An 18783-nucleotide genomic window follows, 5' to 3' on the forward strand; every position below is an offset into this window, starting at 1 on the left:
GCACACGGACACACACAGATGCACACGTGGATGCACATGCAGACTGATGCATGTGCAGATATACAAAAAGGGACATGCATACATACATACATGTGTAAAGATGCACACGCATGGCTACACACATGTATGCACACACTCAGATGCATGCAAACAGGTACCCAGGAGTGCACACACACACACAAATTCACGTGCACATGGATGCACACAGTGATGCATATACACAGTTGCACACACGCTTGCAAATGCACACATGTTGATGTACACAAATCCACACATACACGTTTGCACACAGATACATTGGGATGCACGCACAGATGCACACACACGGATGCACACACACACGGTTGCACGTGTGCACACACACACACTCTTTATGCCCCCCTGCCCCTCTCCCCAGTGTGCAGCACAGTGATAGCTGTGGTGGGCGGTGCGGGAAGGACAGGGTGGGTGTGCACAGCGCACATGCTGCCCTGGGGCTGGCGGCACTCACATGTGTCACGGCATGTGGGCACCTCTGCAGAAGCAGCCCCGCTGTGTGGGGCAGCGAGCCTGGGGGGATCCACTGCCCCACATCCCCAGGGGACACGGAGCAGATGCCGCCCGCCCATAAAGCCCAGGCAGGTCCTGGCGGTGCCTCCCCCTCTCCCTGCAGCCATCCCGGGAAAGCCGGCAGGATGGGCCTGTCAGGTTTTACATATACCTGTCAAATACCTTCTCCATATTTCTGCCATAACGACCTGCTAAGAGCCCCTCGCTCCTCCTCCCCAGTCCAAAACCATCAGACCCCGAGCTTTGGAGACATTAAGTCATAAAAATCGGAAGGGGCTATGTGGTAACAGCCCCGGCCTGAGCCATAACGGCAGTGAAATCATCCCCAAACTATTTCAGCCCTGTCCATTTCCAGTCCCACGTCACACCTGAGCCACCGGCACGCAGCGAAATAAAACACTGGTGGATGATTTCCTGGCCCCAGCACAGCCGTACGGGGATGGGGGCAGGGAAAGGAGGTGATGTTAAAAATAAAAAGGCTCTCCCAGTGCTCAGGGCTGGCCGTCTCTGCCTGGTCCCGGTGGCCGAGCTGTGCAGGATGTGTCCCGGCCGGGCAGAGGGACCGCTGAGCACCCACAGGCATGGCTGGAGCAGCCCAGCCCGTCCCCAGCTGGGTTTTCTGACCAGGGGTTTGCATTAACTGACCTCCAGCTGAGCAAACCCACTCGGCCAAACAGCCAAAGCCCAGTGAAACTGGGAGGTACCAGATTTAGCATCAAATCGAACGCAGCTGATTAGCCGCGTGCTTGAAGCTCATCAAGGAGCCAACATCCCTTGCAGCATCTGTCTAGCTCTCTGCTCTCCCAACGGAGACGGACCAGCCCCAGTGCTGACCAGCCCAGTCAAACCCTGGGTCTGGGGAGGGCCAAATCCTGTCCTGGCCACAGCTAAAAAGTGATGCTGCAGCTCCGACGCCGCAGGAAGGTGACTGCCGGCTCGGTACCAGCCACATGCTGCCCGCTCAGAGGTGAGGCTGGAGGGACGGCTCCGGTTTGGGACACTTCTTGATTAGTTTAATGGCAACATGGCGAGTTTAGGTGAGAAAGGCTGTGCGAAGCACTGAGCGGTGGAGGAGGCAGCATCCCCCAGGGTCTGGCACGGGTCCTTCTGCCTGCTGTTATCTGACCCAAACCCGCGCTCCTGTTTTCTTCCTCTCTCCTTTTCCTTCTTCCTCATTTCCCCATGACCTGGGGGCCAGCGAGACGGGGCAGCCACGCATTGTTCACGACCTCGATTGCAATTAGGCTTTATTATTAATAAAAACACCCAGGGCTGAGTTAGGCAGGAGGGTTGGCAGGGCCCTGCCTGCTTTTGTGTAGAAGCAAGCCAGGGCTTTGCTGGCAAACGCCGCACGATGTTAGAGATGCAGACCTGTGGAGCTGAAATTTGGCGCTGGGTATCGCTGACCCATGGATCTCGGTGACCCGGTCCCAGGGATGGGTGGGCACGGCAGGTCCCTGAAAAGCAGCCCAGCACCACTTGGTGCTTTTGCAGTGATGGAGCAGCTGTGGTTGCAACATAATGCATCCCTGGTGCGTTTATGGGTGGGAGTGACCACCCATTACCCTGTGGTTTTCAGTCCAGGTACCCATGGTACCTGTGGCAGCATCCTTGGACACGAAGTGAAGAGACCCCCGCTCCCCACCCAGCCCCACAGCAGTTATGGTTTCAAAAGTTTTGCAGTGCAGGTGTTTTGGGAAAGCTCCTGCCGTGCCCAGCCACGCTGCTGGTGCTGGTGAGCACCAGAAACTGGGGCATACCGGACCCAAATTGCTCCAGAGTGAGGAACCGCAGCCAAAAAACCACCCCAAGAATTTCACGCCATCCTTTGAGATGAGAGGCGAGCTGGCATGGCGTGAGCCATGGGGAAAGAAGGGAATTTCTGCTGCAGAAAAATGACTTAATGTTTCCTCCATGATGTGATCCGCTGCCGGCTTCCCCCGGCTCCATGGGGCAGCTGGGCGAGGGCCGGCGTGCACATCGCTTCTTTGAACTGCGGGAAGTGATTGCATCCTCGCCTGGAAGGTACCTGGAAGCTGGGGGCTGGAAAATAAGTCAGGGCTTTTTTTCTCCCCCCCCCCCCCCCGATTCCCTCATCTCCTTCCTCCCAGGCCGCTTTGGGGAGCGGAGCGGGATGGAGCCTATAGACGGCTGCTTCCTTTCATAGTCATCGGCGGCGGCACAGGATGCTTCTCATTTTGTGTTGTGTTTGTTTGCTGCGGCGCGGATTCTGGCACCCGCCGGGCGCCCGCCAGCCCTCCCGTGTAGGTAGTGAGGTCATTTTTCCATGTATTCCCCCTTTTTACATACTGTATATGGAAAGACAATGAAGCGTCTTTCTGGCGTTTAATGGGAACACGTCGCCAGCCCCCGAAGTGGTCCCGTTTATTAGTGCTTCACATTAAACAACAACAAAAAAAAGTGAGTCAGGATTTAGTCCTGTTAACACTAATGTGAATTTAATTTAGGAGAAGCTTGAAAATTAATGTCATTTGTTAAATATCCATTTCCCCTAAAAGGCAATTCTTTGCCAACAACAACAACAAAAAACCTCTTCTTCTATTCAATTTTTTTTTTTAAATAGCCTTTTTTGGCGATATCAGCCTGGTTTAAATCACTCAGCGTTCAAGGAACGGATGCCACCGGGGTTTTATGCAACAGATTGTCATTTCTCCTTTTCAAATTGAACAAAAAAATACTGTAAATCATAAAATGATTCACGGGAGGGGGATGAAGCTCCGGCAAACCACCAGCAGCTCCGAGCGGGGTTCAGCCGGGCACGGCAATGGCTCGGCAAGACCCGCCGGCTGCTGGAGCCGGGAAAGAACCGGCGAGGGCTGGGAGGTGGAAGGGCTCTGGCACACGGGGTTTTCTTCCAGCTCCAAGGACTAGAGCGAAGGCACCGGAGCAGCTGGGCTCTATTTTTGGGGATTTCACAGAAAAACGGGGTGAGCCGTGGGGACCACGCACTGATGCGCTGGCAAAATAATAACCACACCAAGGCTCGTTTCAAAGGAGGATATCACATGTTTTATTATATTTTAATCTGAGAACAGCTGCTTTTCCTGCAGAGCACATCTCCGGGCGGCACGGCGCGGTGCCGTGGGGTGGCCGCCAGCATCCCATCCCATCCCGGTGCCGGCGCTGCCGGTGCCGCCGTCCAGCGCTGAGCCGAGCCGCGCTGACGGAGCCCAAGGTGGCTGACGGGGCGGGCGGGCGGCAGCCTGGAAATTAATACATTTGCCAGGTTGTCAAAACATTAATCAACGGATACAGAAATCTGGAAATGGTTGGGACAACATGTATTTGCGGAAAATATGTGTTCACACAACAAGCACACAAGATGGGAACAATTATATGAAGATGTTTTAATAATTAACCAGTATAAAACAGTTTGCTCTCCATACAGTTCTAGACAATAAAAGTGTTTGCAGTCATATTTTTCTTTTGTACAAAATTCCAGTCAATTGTTCCACAATATTTACATTGTCATTCCCTTTTCACAAAATATCTCCTCCCCCCCCGCTTTTTTTTAAAAAATCCAGCTTTGCTACATAAATGCTTTAGATCTCATGGATATCCCTTGATTTATTTTTAAAAAGTCTAATAAAAAAAAAAAGACATTAAATACCATTTTATATATAAAAATGCTTAGTAAAAATATAGTTTTGTTGCCCAATTAAAATATATTGCTGAGAATAGAGTAAAAACTGTCCTAAAGCCCACCCCTAATGGGCACCGACTCTTTAATGGCCCCGGCAAAGTCTTCCAAAAAGTTTTCCCCCCACGCAAGTTCGCCTGCCCTCGGGTTAAATACTGGGGGCAGGTCGCTTCGGCTCGTCCTGGTGGTGGTTGTTTCAGGCAGGATTTACTGGAATTGGCTTAAAAATGCCCCTTCGAGCTGGCGGGAGCTACAGCTTTGCCCTGCCAAGGGCTGGAGCGGGGAGCACGGCAGGCAGGCTAGTGCTTGGGAAAGGCGTCTATCTGTGTTATATAGTTATACGGTATATCAGTGAGTTCAGCATGTTTTTTCTCTTAAAAAACAAAAAAAACAAAACAACAACAAAAAAAACCAAAATAAAAAACAAACAAACGAAAGCGATGCATTTAATGAGATACTCTAAATATTATGGAGCTCGTGGTTAAAGGAGGGCGGCTTTTTGTTTTCAGAGGAGAGTCGAGGCTCTCCCGTTGAGAGCGTTGGACGGTGGGGCCAACCTAACCGGTGATGCAGGGGCTATAGTAAACAGCGCTGCTGGCATCGGACAAGGCAGATATCAAGCTGCTCTCCTCGCAGGAGATGCTTCTAGGAGTCACTTTGGACAGGGAGACATGGTAAGGGAGTCCCGAGGCTTCGGGACGAGTCCTGCTCATGTTCAAATACTGGTCAAACTCATTGCGGTCAACGTCTGTCCACAGCTCGGTTTGGTTCAAGTGATCCACGCTCTCCATGTGGTGGGCTTCGGGTGGGGGTGAGAGCTGGCCCAGGTGGGCGGAAAGCCCGTTCTGAGTTCCCGAGCACATCTGGTTGTAGTATATGCTGGAGGGATGGGGAGTCCTCATGGCGTCGGCCAAGTGTGATGGGGTCTGCGCGTAGGGCACCGCCACGTCCCGCCCCATGCACTTCTCCTGGGGAAACTCCATCTGGTGATGGTGGTGGTAGCCGCGAAAGGGCATCATGTTGCAGTCATCCTGCATGTGCGGAGGGAAAAACGCCGGCTCGGTCTGTTCCAAGACATCCAAGGGAGACATCTCAGGAGTTGGCAAGCCATAGTTTTCAATATCCGACCCCATGGAGTGGAGTTCTCTGAAGTGGTTAAGTGGGGGAGGCTGGGGGTGGCCCGGCTGGCTGCCGCCATGGTGACTCATGCTGAAGTTGTCACTGCAGGGCTGGGAAAGGTTATGCAGTAGGATATTGGGTTCCATCCTCTTGATTTTCTTGGCTTGCTTCTTTCTCCTTGGGCGGTACTTGTAGTTGGGGTGATCCTGGAGATGCTGGATCCGCAGCCGCTCTGCCTCTTCCACAAAGGGACGCTTGTCGCTGGCGCTCAGTGCTTTCCACGACTGGCCTGGAAGGTGAAAGCGAAGCTCTGTGACACCGGCTCGGCCACCCAGCACTGGCCAGGGCATGGGGGCACCTGGGGAGAGGGATGGGCAGGGCTCCCTCAGCCGGTTCAGCACCCGAGCAAGGTCCTGGTGCCGGCACGAGGAGCGGCTGGGGAATGGGAGCCCAAGCAGGGCTGTCCCAGCAGGTTCCAGCTGTGCCCAGCACTTCGGTGCAGTGGGAAAATGGGGGTGCAAAGCCTCAGGGGGGCTGCAGGAACTCCTCTGCCAGGGCAGGGGGTTCTGCCTCCAGCTGCCCCTCAGCACAGCCTGGTCCTCGGGGTGCCTGCTTCCCTGCATCCCACATCCACAGCCCTGCTCTTCTGCAGCCCCAATCACCCATCCCCGCACCCCGCAGCCCCGTATCCTGAATCCCGTGTCCCCGCACCCCGCAGCCCCATGTCTCTGTATCCTGGTGCCCCGTCTGGCCATATCCTGCTTCCCGTAGTCCCGCATCCTGCAACTCCATCTACCCATATCCTGCTTCCCGTGTTCCCATATCCCGCATCCTACAGTCGTGTATCCCGCATCCTGCAGCCATGTATTCCCATATCCTGCATCCCCGCAGCTGGGTGCCCCACAGCCCTGTATCTCTGAATCTTGCAGCCCTGTTTCCCTGCATCTTGTGTACGCATAGCTCCATATCCTCACATCCCACAACCCACAGCCCCATATTCCCACATCCTCTAACACCATACCCCACAGCCCTGTAGCACTGCACCCCATAGCCCTTGATCCCACCGCCCACGTCCCCGCAGCCCCGCATCCTTGCAGCCTGCAGCCGGCATCCCTTGGTCCCATATCCTTACAGCTTGCACCCCACAGCCCTCTAACCTTGCAGCCCACAGCTCCATATCCCACAGCACCCTATCCCTGTATCCTGCAGCTCCCCATCCTTGTAATCCAGCTCCTGCAGCCCCATATCCTCACAGCCTGCATCCCACAGTCCTGTACCCTTGCAGTCTGGCTAGCACAGCCCCGTATCCTTGCATCCCATGTCCCACTGCCTCATCCTTGCAGCCTGCATCCCACAGCCCCGTACCCTTGCAGTGCACGTCCCAATGTCCCGTACCCCTTCATCCCGTACTCCCAGCCCTGTATCCCTGCATCCAAATACCCTGTACCCCTGCAACCCACATCCCCAGCCCTGTGTCCTTGCATTCCGCTGTCCTGTACCCCTGCAGCCCACATCCCCAGCTGTGTATCCCTGCATCCTGCTGCCCTGGACTCCCGCAGCCCGCACCCCCAGCTCTGTATCCATGCATCCTGCTGCCCTGGACTCTTGCAGCCTGCATCCCCAGCCCAATAACCCCGTATCCCTACATCCCCATCCCTGTATCCCCACATCCTTGCATCCCCAGCTCTGCACCTCCACGTTCCTGCCTCCTCAGCTCCATACCCCCGGATCCCACAGCCCTGTACTCTTGCAGCCCGCATCCCCAGCTCATTACCCCCGCATCCCCAGCCCCGCATCCCCACATCCTCACATCCCTGCATCCCCACATCCCTGCATCCCTAGCTCCGTACCCCCGCATCCCACAGCCCTGCACTCGTGCAGCCCACATCCCCAGCCCCATACCCCCGCAGCCCCGCATCCCCAGCCCCGTACCCCCGTAGCCCCGCAGCCCCAGCCCCGTACCCCCGCAGCCCTCCTCCCGCAGCCCGTCCCGCTCACCCAGCATCTTGCTGAGCACGGCGTTGTGCAGGTCGGGGTTCTGCTGCGCCAGCCGCTTGCGCTCATCCTTCGCCCAGACCATGAAGGCGTTCATGGGCCGGCGGATGCGGGAGTCCTCGCCGGCCTTGCCCTCGGCGCGGCCCGCCGGGGGGCTGTATCCATAGCCCGGCTCGGGGCTGGGCGTGCGGCTGGGGGCCGCGCCGGGGGCCGCGCCGGGGGCCGCGCCGCCGGGGCCGGGGCCGAAGGCGAAGCCGGGCTCGGGGCTGGGCGTGCGGCTGGCGGGGGAGGCGGCTCCCGGGGGGCGCGGGAAGGCGAGCCCGGGCTCAGCGGCCGGCACGGCGGCGGTGACCCATGAACAGTCGCCCCGGGGTTGCGATATCTCCTCTCGGCAGTAGTTAGACTCAGATATATTCATTCCAGCTGGACAGCACTTTGTGTCCGACCCGACCGGGTGCCGGAGAGAGAACCGGGTCCCGCCGCGTCCCACCGGGTCCAGCAGCCGCCGAGCAGCAGCCCCGCCGCTCGCCTCCTTCGCCTGCGCTTCGGGGGGATTTGGGGTCGGCTTGTTTTGTTTTGGTTTCTTTTCTTTTTTTCTCTTTTATTTTTTTCCCCCCTTTCCCCCCCAAAAAAAAACTTTTGGGATGATGTTGGGCTGGAAGGGGCAAAATATAGCCGGGCTGGACCAATCAGCGGGGCGGAGGGGAGGAGGACGAGAGGGAGAGGAGGAGGAGGAGGAGATGGAGGAGGAGATGGAGATGGAGATGATGAGGGGGAGGAGGAGGAAGGGGGGCGTCCCGAGGCACCAGCAGGAAGAGCCACCCGGGGAGGGCCGGGCTGAGACCGGTGTGGACGCTGCTGCCCAGTTCCCTTCCTTCCAAGGAAGAGGGTTATTAATTTTTTCTCTTTCTTTTCTTTCTTCTTTTTTTCCTCCTTTTCTTTCTTTTCTTTCTCTTCTTTGCAAGCCCCTTTTCTAGCTACTTGCAATCTGCCCGTGCCTCCCGCAGCCCTGCCGAGCCGAGGCAGGGAAGTGTTTAGATTTGCCTGCCAGGCTGCCTGTTTGCAGGCGGACAGGGATGCTTGGGGATTTACGTTTATTTTTCTTCTGAATTATTTTGTGTGTGTGTTTTGGCCAGCGTTCCCCATCTGGGGTTGGGAGCAGCCCTGGGGTGAAGGCAGCGGCGAGCCCTCTTCCCCCAGCAATTTTCAATTGGGAATTTCAGTGCTAGCGGGAGAAACGGCGCCTTGCTTTTAAGCACTGTTCACATGAAAAGAAATGCGTTTCCAGCCTGTCAGCCTAGGGACTGTTGAGGAATGGTGGGTTCACCGGCAGCTGGGTGATCGTGGCTAAAACCTGCCTCCCGAGCTGTGCTGCTGGGGCTGGCATGTCTGTGCCATTACCGCACGCGCCGTGGGCATGGCAGCATACCCATGGCACGCTGCCATCAGCAGCCGTGGAGAAGCAGCGCGTGTCCTGCTGCCGAGTCACTGCTCCGCTCGCTTGGTTGCCATCCAGCGGAGATTTGCAGTGCCAAGCGTGAGGCTAGGTGGTCTGAAGGTCCTTCCTGCCGTTGGCATGGAGGACTTATGAACTGCAGGACCCGTTTGGAAGCGAGGAGATCTGCTTGCACGCTGTCCCTGCACCCTGACACCCCCCAGGCTATGTCGTTGATGTGTGAAAGATGTCCCAGCTCTGGGTAACTGCCTCCAAGCCCCCTTCGGTGGCGGACATGCCTGAGACCCCAGCCTGAAATGTGAACCTCAGCATTAGGAAGACTTGGGGCACGGGGTTGCGCAAGAGCCCAGCTCCCAGCCTGCTCGCAGCGGTGGGGTATTGCATGCCATGGTTTCTGTGTGTCTGGAAGTGATTTGAAAAAGCCGATCTGCTGTTAACCCTAAACAAAACAAAGGCCTTAAAAAAAAAATTAAAAAAAATCTTGTCTCATTCTTCAATTGCTAGCCAGGAGCTACAGAGGTTTCGGGCTAGATTTCCTTCACGTTCCTGGAGCCTCTCATTAATATTTTGCAAGAGCAAATCCGCACCAGTCCACGGGAGAGCCCGTACGGCTGCAAGAAGCCTCCTCTCTGCTCTTCCCCGTCCTGCCCTGGCTGTACAGCTGAGGAAGGTGCTGGAGCATCGCCACACCAGAGGAGCAGCCGTGTGCCGCTGGCTGGAGCTGAGTCCCCGAGCTGCTGGAGTCCTTGGCTCTTTGCCCCTGCCCTGGGAACAGCAAGGTGGGTGCTGGGGGGCAACTGGGGTGAAGGGAGCAGCCTTCAGGGCAGTCGGACTGGGCAGCCTCTGGGAACACCCCAGGCACATCGCCCACCGCTGATCCTGGCTCTTCTCCCAGGCTTTGGCCAAGCACGTGGCAGTTTCCCTGGCCACATCCACCCTTTAATCTCTCACATGGCCCCAGCAGCATCCCTGGCCTCCGGGTGGGCTCAGAGCTGCCCTGGAGCTGCCCTGGACCTGGTGCCACCAGTTGGCATTTGGTTGAGGTGGGGATGAGCTACAGCAGGGTGGGAGAGGGGGAAGCTCAGCTTTCCCCAGGCCTGGAAGCGGTGCTAAGAGCTCAGGCAAACCCTCCTAGTGGGGGAGGCAGATGCAGAGCCTCATGCCATTCTCGCTTTGTGCAACTGCTCCAAGCCTGGGCCTCCTCCACACAGGATGGCAGTGGGCTTACGATGCTTTCCTTATGCAGGGGAAGACCCCCTGGTCCCGCTGCCTTGGACTCCTGCTGCTGTGAGGGACCCAGCCTCCTGCCTGTGTCTCGCAGCTGCTGCCCACCTTGAAAAACAACTGGACCAAAAGCGGTCCCCAGCGCCCTTGGGGACATGGCTGCGTGGGGACGCCCTGATGGGGACCCAATGGCTCTGGGGTAAAAGCCCAGCCTGCACGCAGGGCTGGGAGCGGGGCAGTGCAGGGCAGGGGGTTGGAGTGATGCTGCTGTCCATGTTGCACGCTCTACCCATGGAGCAAAGCCCAGTGCTTCAACCCCAGAGCACGAGCACGGTGCAAACCGTGCCTCACAGTGCATTTGCTGTCTGTGCCACATTCCAGTGCAAGGATGGGGGGAAAGAGGCAGGGAGGGTGGCGGAGGGGGAAAGGAAGGGCACAGCTGCTGGAGGAGGAGGGATGAGAGCTGCGAAGCAGAGAGAGAGGGGAAGGAAGGCTATGAGGGGGGATGAGGCAGCGTGTAAAGCACCCAAAAATGCCTGAACCGGCTCAGGAGGGGAATGAGGGGGCTGCACTGCCTGCCTGCGTGGGGAATGCCTCACTGCATCTGCCCTGGAGAACGAAAGCGCCCTCACCCAGCCGGGGTGCGGGGTGAAGCACACAGGGTCTGTGCCTGTCAGTTTTCCCGGAGAGGACACACACAAAACCCCTGCAGCACAACCCCTCCTTTTGCCCCGCTGCCCCAGGGACATGGGTATGTGGCACTGGGTGCTGGCAACCCCCCGGCCCTGGCTCCGCACCGGCCGCATCTGCAGCGGCGTGCAGGGAGGAAGCACTGGACATCCCTGGGCAGAGACAAGATCGACGCACCAGCTGGGTGACCTCTCCCCGCACCCTCCTTGCCTGGCCTGGCGTCAGGCGAGCTGGACCCCGGCCCAGCACACAACCTCAGGAGTTGTATATTATTTTTTTCTTTTTTTTCCTCCCCCCCTCAGTTTTATTGGGCTGGCGGCTCACCGCCCCCACCCCGGCCCCCTGTTTCCCTTCCTAGCATCCCGCACAGCCCAGCACCACACCTAGCAGAGGAAGCGTGGCAGGGACGGCAGCCTCCGCTCCCCAGCACAAAGGCATTTTCCCTCCCCACCCCCAGCCAGTGCCTCTCGCTGCTGGTTATTCCTCCCAGCCAGGTCTGACACAGAGCTCCCACCCACCTAAAAATAGACTCAGCACCACCTGGACCATCCTCAAGGGGTCTCAGGGATTTGGGGGCTTGAGGGGTGATGGTGGGGATGGCAAGAAGTTAAGAGAGAGTGTTGCTGGCTGAGCCTGATGGTTATTGCTGCTGCTGCTGGCTGTGGGTGGGTGCAGGAGCCCCAGGTTGGGCTGGGGGCTGTGCAACCGAATTCAAAGGATTTACTCCCAAAATCTGCACCCAGGTTACAGAGGTGGTGGATGGATGCTGGCAAGGCCCCCATGGTGGAGCAGCAGCAAAGCCCTGAGCCGTGATGGGAAAATTGCTTTTTATTCTCATTTTGCAGAGGGTGCAAGGCACAAGGGGAGCAGTCAATGGGGCAGGGGCAGGAGCAGGATCCGTCCCCGGACCTGGGTGCAGCCTCCTGCGGTGCCCAGCACCTTCCTCACTCACTCACTCCAGCCTCACTTCTAGATGTGTTCATGCCACTAATGAATTAATCACCATGCAATTACCGGTGTGGGGCTGGTGCCGTGGTGTGTCCGACGGGATGAATGAGATATTTCACAGGAAGAGATTTCGTATTAATTACAGCTAATAATATCTTCAGGCCACACTGCACGGGTACCCGGCGTGGTGCGGCCAGGCGGGATGGACATGACCCGCACCTGCTTCTTCATCCCGAAGGAGATGCCCTTTAGCAGGGGTGGCCGAGGGGGGCGGGGGGACCCACACAGGGCCACTCAGTGCCACCGTGGAACGCCCAGGCCGGCAGCTCCCCCGGCATCCCGAGAGGTGCCCCCACACCGTCGGGTCCCAGAGGCTCCCCCGGGCCGGGGCTGCTGCAGCCTTGCTGGAACAAAGGCTTCCCGAAGAAAGGCGCTTCCTGGAGAGCAAAGGACTTGGGACCGGGGCTGTGTGTGAGTCCTGCCGAGAGGCTGAAGTCATCTGCTGGGAAATGCTCCACGTTTCGCCGGAGCCACCCTTTTTCCAGGGCCCAGCTCAGCGCCCGGTTTCCTCGTGGACAAATAGTTCAGTGGGTCAGGCAGAGCTGGCAAGCGCCGAGCAAGCTGGCCGGGGCTGCCGGGCGCCGGCAGATGCGATACGGCATCTGTGTTAGGAGCATCCTGGCAGCAGCCACATGCCTGTGCAAAGGTGACATGTCCCCCATGTCCCCACGTGGGGATTGGAATCGTTCCCACCTGAGTCAGGGCAACGGGCAGAGAACGGGTGGTCGCAGTCGGCCCCAGCCCCGGCAGGAGCCGGCTCAGCTGTTTTCTGCTCATTTACTCTTTTTCTCTGCTTCTCGCTCCATCTGACAAGTGAGGGGCACTGGGGATACCGTGGGAAGGTGCCCTGGGTCACAGTGGCTCTCTGCCCCTGGACCGCGCCGGCCAAGCCCGGCAATCAGGCACCTCATCCGAGGAAGCGGAGAAAGTTGTCTTTCTGTTTCAGTTCTTTTCAATAACCAGAGGTCAGTCGTGTTTATACAGGATTATAACTGGAACAACAACAGCAATACCCATTGTGCGAGCAGCGAAACCCACAGCTAACCCGAAAAAGCTGTCGCTCCACACAGGCGCAGCCGCTGCAGCCTCCCAAGCAGCGGCCGGAGCCCTTGGTCCTCACCGGAGCTGTCCTGCCTCCCCTTCCCCTGCCTTTGCCCTGCCATGGCCCCTTCTGGCGCAGCCCTGGCCCTCCGGTGATGGTCCCACCAGCTCAGGGTGCTGCACTTCCAGCCACATCACCCCGTGCTTGCTCCCCCCCGGCAGCCCCCACGCCCTGAACGTGAGCGAAGCTGCTGCAAATCCCACCCACGGTGCTTACGGCCGGGCTAAGGCCGGGAAAAGGCTTCAGTGCAGCACAGCACACGAGGAGGGCTGAGCGTGCCGGGGCGTGCGGGGCGGGTGTGCTGGGGGCACGCGTGTGCGCGCTGGCTGGAGTCGCTTCCCGGCAGCTGATTGCGGCAGCGGTGGTTGCTTTAACACTCGGTTCCCATCACAGAGAGAGCCCAGGCTTTTAGGAAGGAAAGTCTTACACTTCTACCAACTATTTCAAGACTCCCATAAACACATTTTTGGTTCAGCATTAATGAATTACCTCAATGCAGAGCTACTCATGCCAAATACATGAATACAGAGTGTAGAAAAGCCGCCGAGAAGCAGATTTGGCTGCCGTTCAGCTGCTCTGATCGGCACAATTTCTTTTCTCGATTATAGCAAGAAAATGCTCTCTGCCTGTGGCACCGCGTCCTCCCAGGAACAGGCAGCTGGCCGACAGTTGGGCTGTGCAGAGCTTGGGCACGCCGGGGTTATTTGCTGCTTCCATCACTCGAATTGGCAGAAAATGCTGCTCGCTGGTGTCCGCGCAGGAGATGCAGCCAAGAACCGGGATCCTGCTCCTTCTGCATGCCCAGGCTCGCTGCTCTGGGCCGCCTGACCTCCTCGTGGGTGCTGGGGAAAGGAAAACTGCAATTAAGAGGATTTCTGAGTCTGGCTTTTCTGGGGAGGTGGGTCGGGGCTGCCTGTCTGTGGCCCTGCAGCCACGCGTGCCCACGAGCACCATGGCTGGGTGCAGCTCCACCGTTGCCCCTGTCGTGGTTTTACCCCACATCTCTATATTATCAACACCTTTCCAGCACAAATCTAAAACATAGCCCCATGCTAGCTACTATGAAGAAAGTTAACTCTCCCATCTGAAACCAGGACAGCCCCTCTCCGTGGAGCAGTGAACCTTCACCCGTGGCCTCGTCAACCGTGTCCTTTGCTTTCCTCCAGCAGCAACAGCCCTGCCACGCTGGGGACTGCCAAGAGACAACGTGCCCCCAGGAAAAGTGCAGCCCCTTTCGCAAAAACCTTTCTCGCCAGGCTCTGCTCTCCAGGTTTCTGACCTCCGTGCCCCACTGGGTGTTTGCTCATCCCTTGCTCTTTGAGCATCATTTGACCGAAAGTACCATGGATAAATGGGTTTGCGCTACATCACGGATGAGGATGCCACGTTCAAGCAGGGGAGAGGAGGGGAATCAAGGAAGGCAACACAGCGATCACACCTCTACTGCTTTGTGTCGCAGTCCTCAGGAGCTTGTCAGCAAGAGCTGAGCTGGTTATTGCCTCTTTGCTCCCTAAAATGAAACTCCAGGTGAGCAGGGGAGAGAGGGTGGCCAGTGCACCCCTGCGCCCACCGAGCCCATGGCCAGCAGCAGGACCGTCGCCTGTCCTCTCTCTCACCAGGAGGGCTGATGCAGCAGCAGTGCAGGATGTCTCCATCTGGGAAAGGTTTGCTGTTCTCAAGAGCTGCTGTGGCTCCTGACATGTTTTAACTTAGCGTGAGGCATTACCTCACCGGGCCGCTGCAGATGGCAGATGGCTGCTGGCTGCACCGCGCTCCTCTCTGCTCTCTCCCTTCTCTCCGCTTCATCTGCAGCCCCTGAACCCAGTGCTTTCTGCTCAGGTTTTCCACACGCTGGCTGGTTTGCTCACAGGATCCTGGGGAGGCGGTTGCCTGCTTTCTGAGCATCACCCCAGCTGGGCCTGGAGGAAGAGGAGCCCTTTGCAGCATCCCTGGAGAAAGAGGAGCCCTTTGCAGCATCCCTGGAGGAAGGGGAACACTTTGCGGCATTCCTGGAAGTGACAACCTTCTCTGAAGCTCGCAGCCCATCTCCTTGGACAGGGGTCTGGTGGCCAAGGCTTTGCCTTCACCAAGGCTTTCAGCGTCCAGCAGAAATGATGAGGATGTTGCTGAGAGCAACCTCACCTTCATATAGACAGGGAAACTCTCAGTGCCAAACCCAAGTGGAAGAGAGGAGTTTTGGCTCAGAGTGGGGCAGACGTTGCCGTGGCTCTGTGCCTCAGTTTCCCCGTGTGCTGTGCAGGGCACAGGGCAACCCAGCCTCTCCTTGGGCCCTTTAGAGACAACAATCTCCCCAGCAAAGGGCAGGATGTATGAGGGTAATTCTGACAGAGTGCTTCTTTCCTGAGAGAGAACAATAATAATAATTACAATAATAATACTAAGAAAAAAGGAAAGGCCCTGAGAGCTTTCCCTCCCTGCAAGCAGAGGAACAACTTTTGCTTTTTGGTGCTGTATTGGGGACATTAAGGGAAGGGAAATGGGCATGAATGTGCTGCATTTGCAGCTCAAAACCCCAAGAACTGTGACATCCCTCCCCTAAATTGGCCTAAAAATGAGATTTAAAAGCTTGCCACAGATAGCATCTTTTTCTTCACTTTCTGATTTCAGAGCATCCTTTGTGCTGCAGCTCAGAAAAAACGGCAGCGAAATCCCCCAGCAACGGATCTGGGGCTCAAGGATGCTGTGAGTGGCTGCGAGGATTTTGGAGCAGGGATGCAGGGTGTGAGGAGGATGATGGGCCCCCAGGGATGAAGGCTGCAGCTATGCTGGGGATCCCCACGACCAGTGGGGTGCAGGGGGCCAGGGGCGGGGAAAGGCTCCAAGGGAAAGGCTTTGTTCACGGGCCAGCCGGGAGCGTGTGAGGGCCTCCGGGTTCCAGTGTTTCTCCTCCGCTTTGCTCCTGCTGTGCGCGGGAGCCGGGCCAAGGTGGAGCACGGCGGGGTGGAGCAGGTCCCCGAGGAAGGCAGGGGACGGGCCGTGCATTTAGCCCTTAAATTGCCTGGGAAAGTGGCTCTATCTTTCCATGTCCCTCCAGGGCTCTTCTCTCACCCAAGCTGAGGCCATTTCCCAGGCTGCTCACCCCCAACACCTCCACCTCTGCCGTCCTCCTAACAACCCCTCTTGCTTGGCCCGTTCAACCTTGCTCAGATCTGAAAGCGCTTGGGAAGGATACGCAAAGGCTCACGACAGAACAACCCTTCGTGGCGTGCTTAATAATGTTAAAGGCTCTTATCTGATGGAGCCGCAGCCTTGCCAAAGCCTGTTGCTATCAGCTCGGGACACATGTGCTATTGGCAAAGCTTCGGGGACACAATAATACAAACAGTTTTCATTGTCGAGTCAACAATGATGGGAGAAGGAGCCTGGTGCTATTACCGGTATAAAAGGCGCACTGTAGGAAAGCTCGGGACAGGAGGATGCAGTCGGGATCAACAGCGGGGTTTAGCAGATTACAGTTATATTTGTAGTCGGGAAGGAGAAACCTTCCATCCCCAGTGGGCTGGAGCCAGAAGGTTGGAGCCGGGGGGGGGGGGGCGTGCGGGTTAGGCTGCAAGGAAAATCTCTTAGAGCAGCGCTGGAAGCAGCTGCAGTGAAGTGCTGATGGCAGCGGGTTTGGGCAAGGGCAGGAGGCAGGTTTGCAGTGCGTCAGCCCGAGGTCATGCTCTGCCAGCTCCTGAGAAGCTGCCCAGGAAAAGAACCGGTGGCTGTACATCACTGAGGGGGGCTGCAGGACGAGGGGGGCTGCTGCACTGACAACCTGAGGCATGCGGGATCCCCCTACACCCTCTCACTACAAAGTCTGTGTATTTGAAAAAGCCCACACTGGTGTATGCAGGGCGGATGGGCGATTCAGCACATGCTGCACCCAGTCTCTGCTGTCATTTGGGCAGAAATGGGGATGATGGGGAGAAGGTCAGTGCCTCCACGAACATGGTTTTGCAGGGGGAAGCATCCTTCCAACAACCGTGTCACGTCCCTCCACACTGTTCCTCCTCAGCCTTCCTGGGCCCCTGGCAATCTAAACGGGGGATTTTTGGAAAACACACGCTCCCGGGTTGGGTTGGATGTGCGGGTGGGTGAGTGGGACGGGAGGATGAGTGGGATGGGGGCACCGTCCTGCCCAGGACAACAGCCCCTCCAAACCGGCGCCTGCAGGGCTGCCACACGTCCGCAGCTCTGCCTGCCTCAGCCCCGGTGCTGTGCCCTTGGGACCCAGGTAAGGTCCTCGTCTGTGATGCCACGCACCGGTGAGGGCACAGAGAGGGTGCTTAAGGGATGGAGGACCCAAAGCAGAAGATGGAGGGTCTCCAGCCACCTGGCTCGCAGAGGGCAGGGAAGGGGTGGTCGGCAGAGGCACGGTGCCATCCTGCACCCTCGGAGGTGGATGGTGAGGTGATGGGGAGCAATGCCTCGTCTGTGGCATGGTGGTGAGGAAGAATATGCAGGTTTGCCAGCTGTCATGCATGGTGGCAGGGGGTTAGCAGGCACAAAAGCCCCCGCACCATGGGGGGCTGCAGGAAGCTGGAAAGCTGGGCAGGAGGTCAGGAACTTATCGGCTGCTGTCAGGGGCTGAGCGGGGCCGGGGCAGCCATTCCCACCAGGAGCAATGATGTCAGGTGGTCGCCAGGGCCGGGAGGCAGGAAGCCCGTCGCAGCCAGCGAGTCTGTCCTCCTCGGCCTTCCCCGTGTGTTTTCATGAACAATGCATCCCGTGTCAGGGACACCGCGAGGCTGGCTCTCCTGCACTGGGGATGCCACAAGGCTGGTCCTTCTGCACCACCAGCAGCCCTGCGTGGCTGCCTTGCACCCGCGCTGGCATCCTGGCTGCTGCGCCGAGCCGGGCGCTGCTCCCTGTCCATGTGGGCTGTGGGACGGTGCTGGTGTTGCACCCTTTGCACAGGGATTTGGCGTCTCTGCTGCATCGCTGTGAGGTCTGGAGGGAGGAAAACGTGGCGTGCATTGGCTGCAGCCTGCACCGCTTCGGCACCACTGTGCTGCCATGCCCCTGCCTGCGCAGGCAGGGCTGCCGCTGCCTCTCTAGATGGCACGTCTGGCCCCAGCAAGACTCATCTACAGGGCAGATAGGTTGGCAAGTCCCGGAGAAAGCCCTTGTAGTAAGGATGGCCATGCCAGCTGCTGCCCTGGCCCTCTCCCACTCCCAGCTCAGCTGGGGCAGGGTAAATAACCCGCCTCGAGCATCCAGCCATGCCTGCCCGGGTGTCCAAATATTCCATCTGGAAGCGGCAACAGCAATTACTCCAATGTGCTGAGGGAAAGCTCCGGCAGACTGAGGCGCTCAGTGATGCTGTGAGAGGCAGAAAAGCCTCCCTGAGCTGGGGGTCTGCTGGGGTGCGGGGAGTCACGAGCCCTGTCTCTACCCTCCCAGTCTGGGCAGCTGGGGCTTGGGTTTGCCTCCTGGCCCCACGAGCAGCTTTTGTGAACCCGGTGGGCGTCAGAGCAGGCAGGGTGATGGCAGCCAAGAGACGGGCTGGGAACAGGGTGGCTGGGATGGGGCAAGGCGCCTGGCCACCAACGCCCGGAGGGAGAGGGACTTCCTGAGCACAGCCAGCCGAAGGATGGCCCCAAGGACTCCAGCTCAGTCTCTCCCTCTGCTCCCTCCACCCCACCCAGCACACCCTTGTTTTCTCAGAGGTGCCTCCACGCCGGGGATGTAGTAGGCTGTGTTTGCCAGCGGCTGGCAGCGATGTCCGTGCCGGTGCCGACAGGCCGGCTGGCATGTTTTCCCCCAGGGAGGCTTTAGCAGGAGGCTGTGCATTTCTGGGAATTGTGTCGGGCAGGGAAGGAGGTTATTGTTTGAGTCGCAAGTGTGCAGCGCGCTGATGAGATCAGGGCTCGGTGCTCGGCGGTGGGGCAGCTGAGCCGTCTGCAGTGCTGCTGATGGAGCGATAAGCGGGAGAAAGCTCTTATCTGTGGTCCCATCTCTGCGGGCAGAGCTGAA

At 58.0% G+C, this 18783-nt stretch overlaps 1 protein-coding gene and 1 long non-coding RNA gene across 2 annotated transcripts; one reads left to right on the forward strand and one right to left on the reverse strand.

The window, feature by feature from the left end:
* Nucleotides 1-3897: 3897 nt before the first annotated feature.
* On the reverse strand, nucleotides 3898-7974 carry SOX18 (SRY-box transcription factor 18). The gene is made up of 2 exons (XM_075768612.1): nucleotides 7328-7974; nucleotides 3898-5618 (listed from the first exon to the last, which is right to left on the reverse strand). Exons 1-2 carry the CDS (start codon nucleotides 7740-7742, stop codon nucleotides 4768-4770), a joined length of 1266 nt encoding a protein of 421 aa, XP_075624727.1. The 5' UTR covers nucleotides 7743-7974; the 3' UTR covers nucleotides 3898-4767.
* A 92-nt stretch (nucleotides 7975-8066) lies between these two features.
* On the forward strand, nucleotides 8067-15391 carry LOC142604121 (uncharacterized). The gene is made up of 3 exons (XR_012838030.1): nucleotides 8067-9559; nucleotides 10027-10203; nucleotides 13974-15391. It is a non-coding gene; the product is annotated as an uncharacterized LOC142604121 (long non-coding RNA).
* The last annotated feature ends 3392 nt before the right edge of the window (nucleotides 15392-18783 follow it).

The sequence above is a fragment of the Balearica regulorum genome, chromosome 16, assembly GCF_011004875.1.
Source record: "Balearica regulorum gibbericeps isolate bBalReg1 chromosome 16, bBalReg1.pri, whole genome shotgun sequence".
Taxonomy (NCBI): domain Eukaryota; kingdom Metazoa; phylum Chordata; class Aves; order Gruiformes; family Gruidae; genus Balearica; species Balearica regulorum.

Coding starts and splice junctions, on each gene's coding strand:
- SOX18 (XM_075768612.1), bottom strand. CDS start 7,742: ATGAATATATCTGAGTCTAACTACTGCCGAGAGGAGATATCGCAACCC. Junction 5,619..7,327: donor CGTGCTCAGCAAGATGCTGG/GTGAGCGGGACG, acceptor TTCACCTTCCAG/GCCAGTCGTGGAAAGCACTG.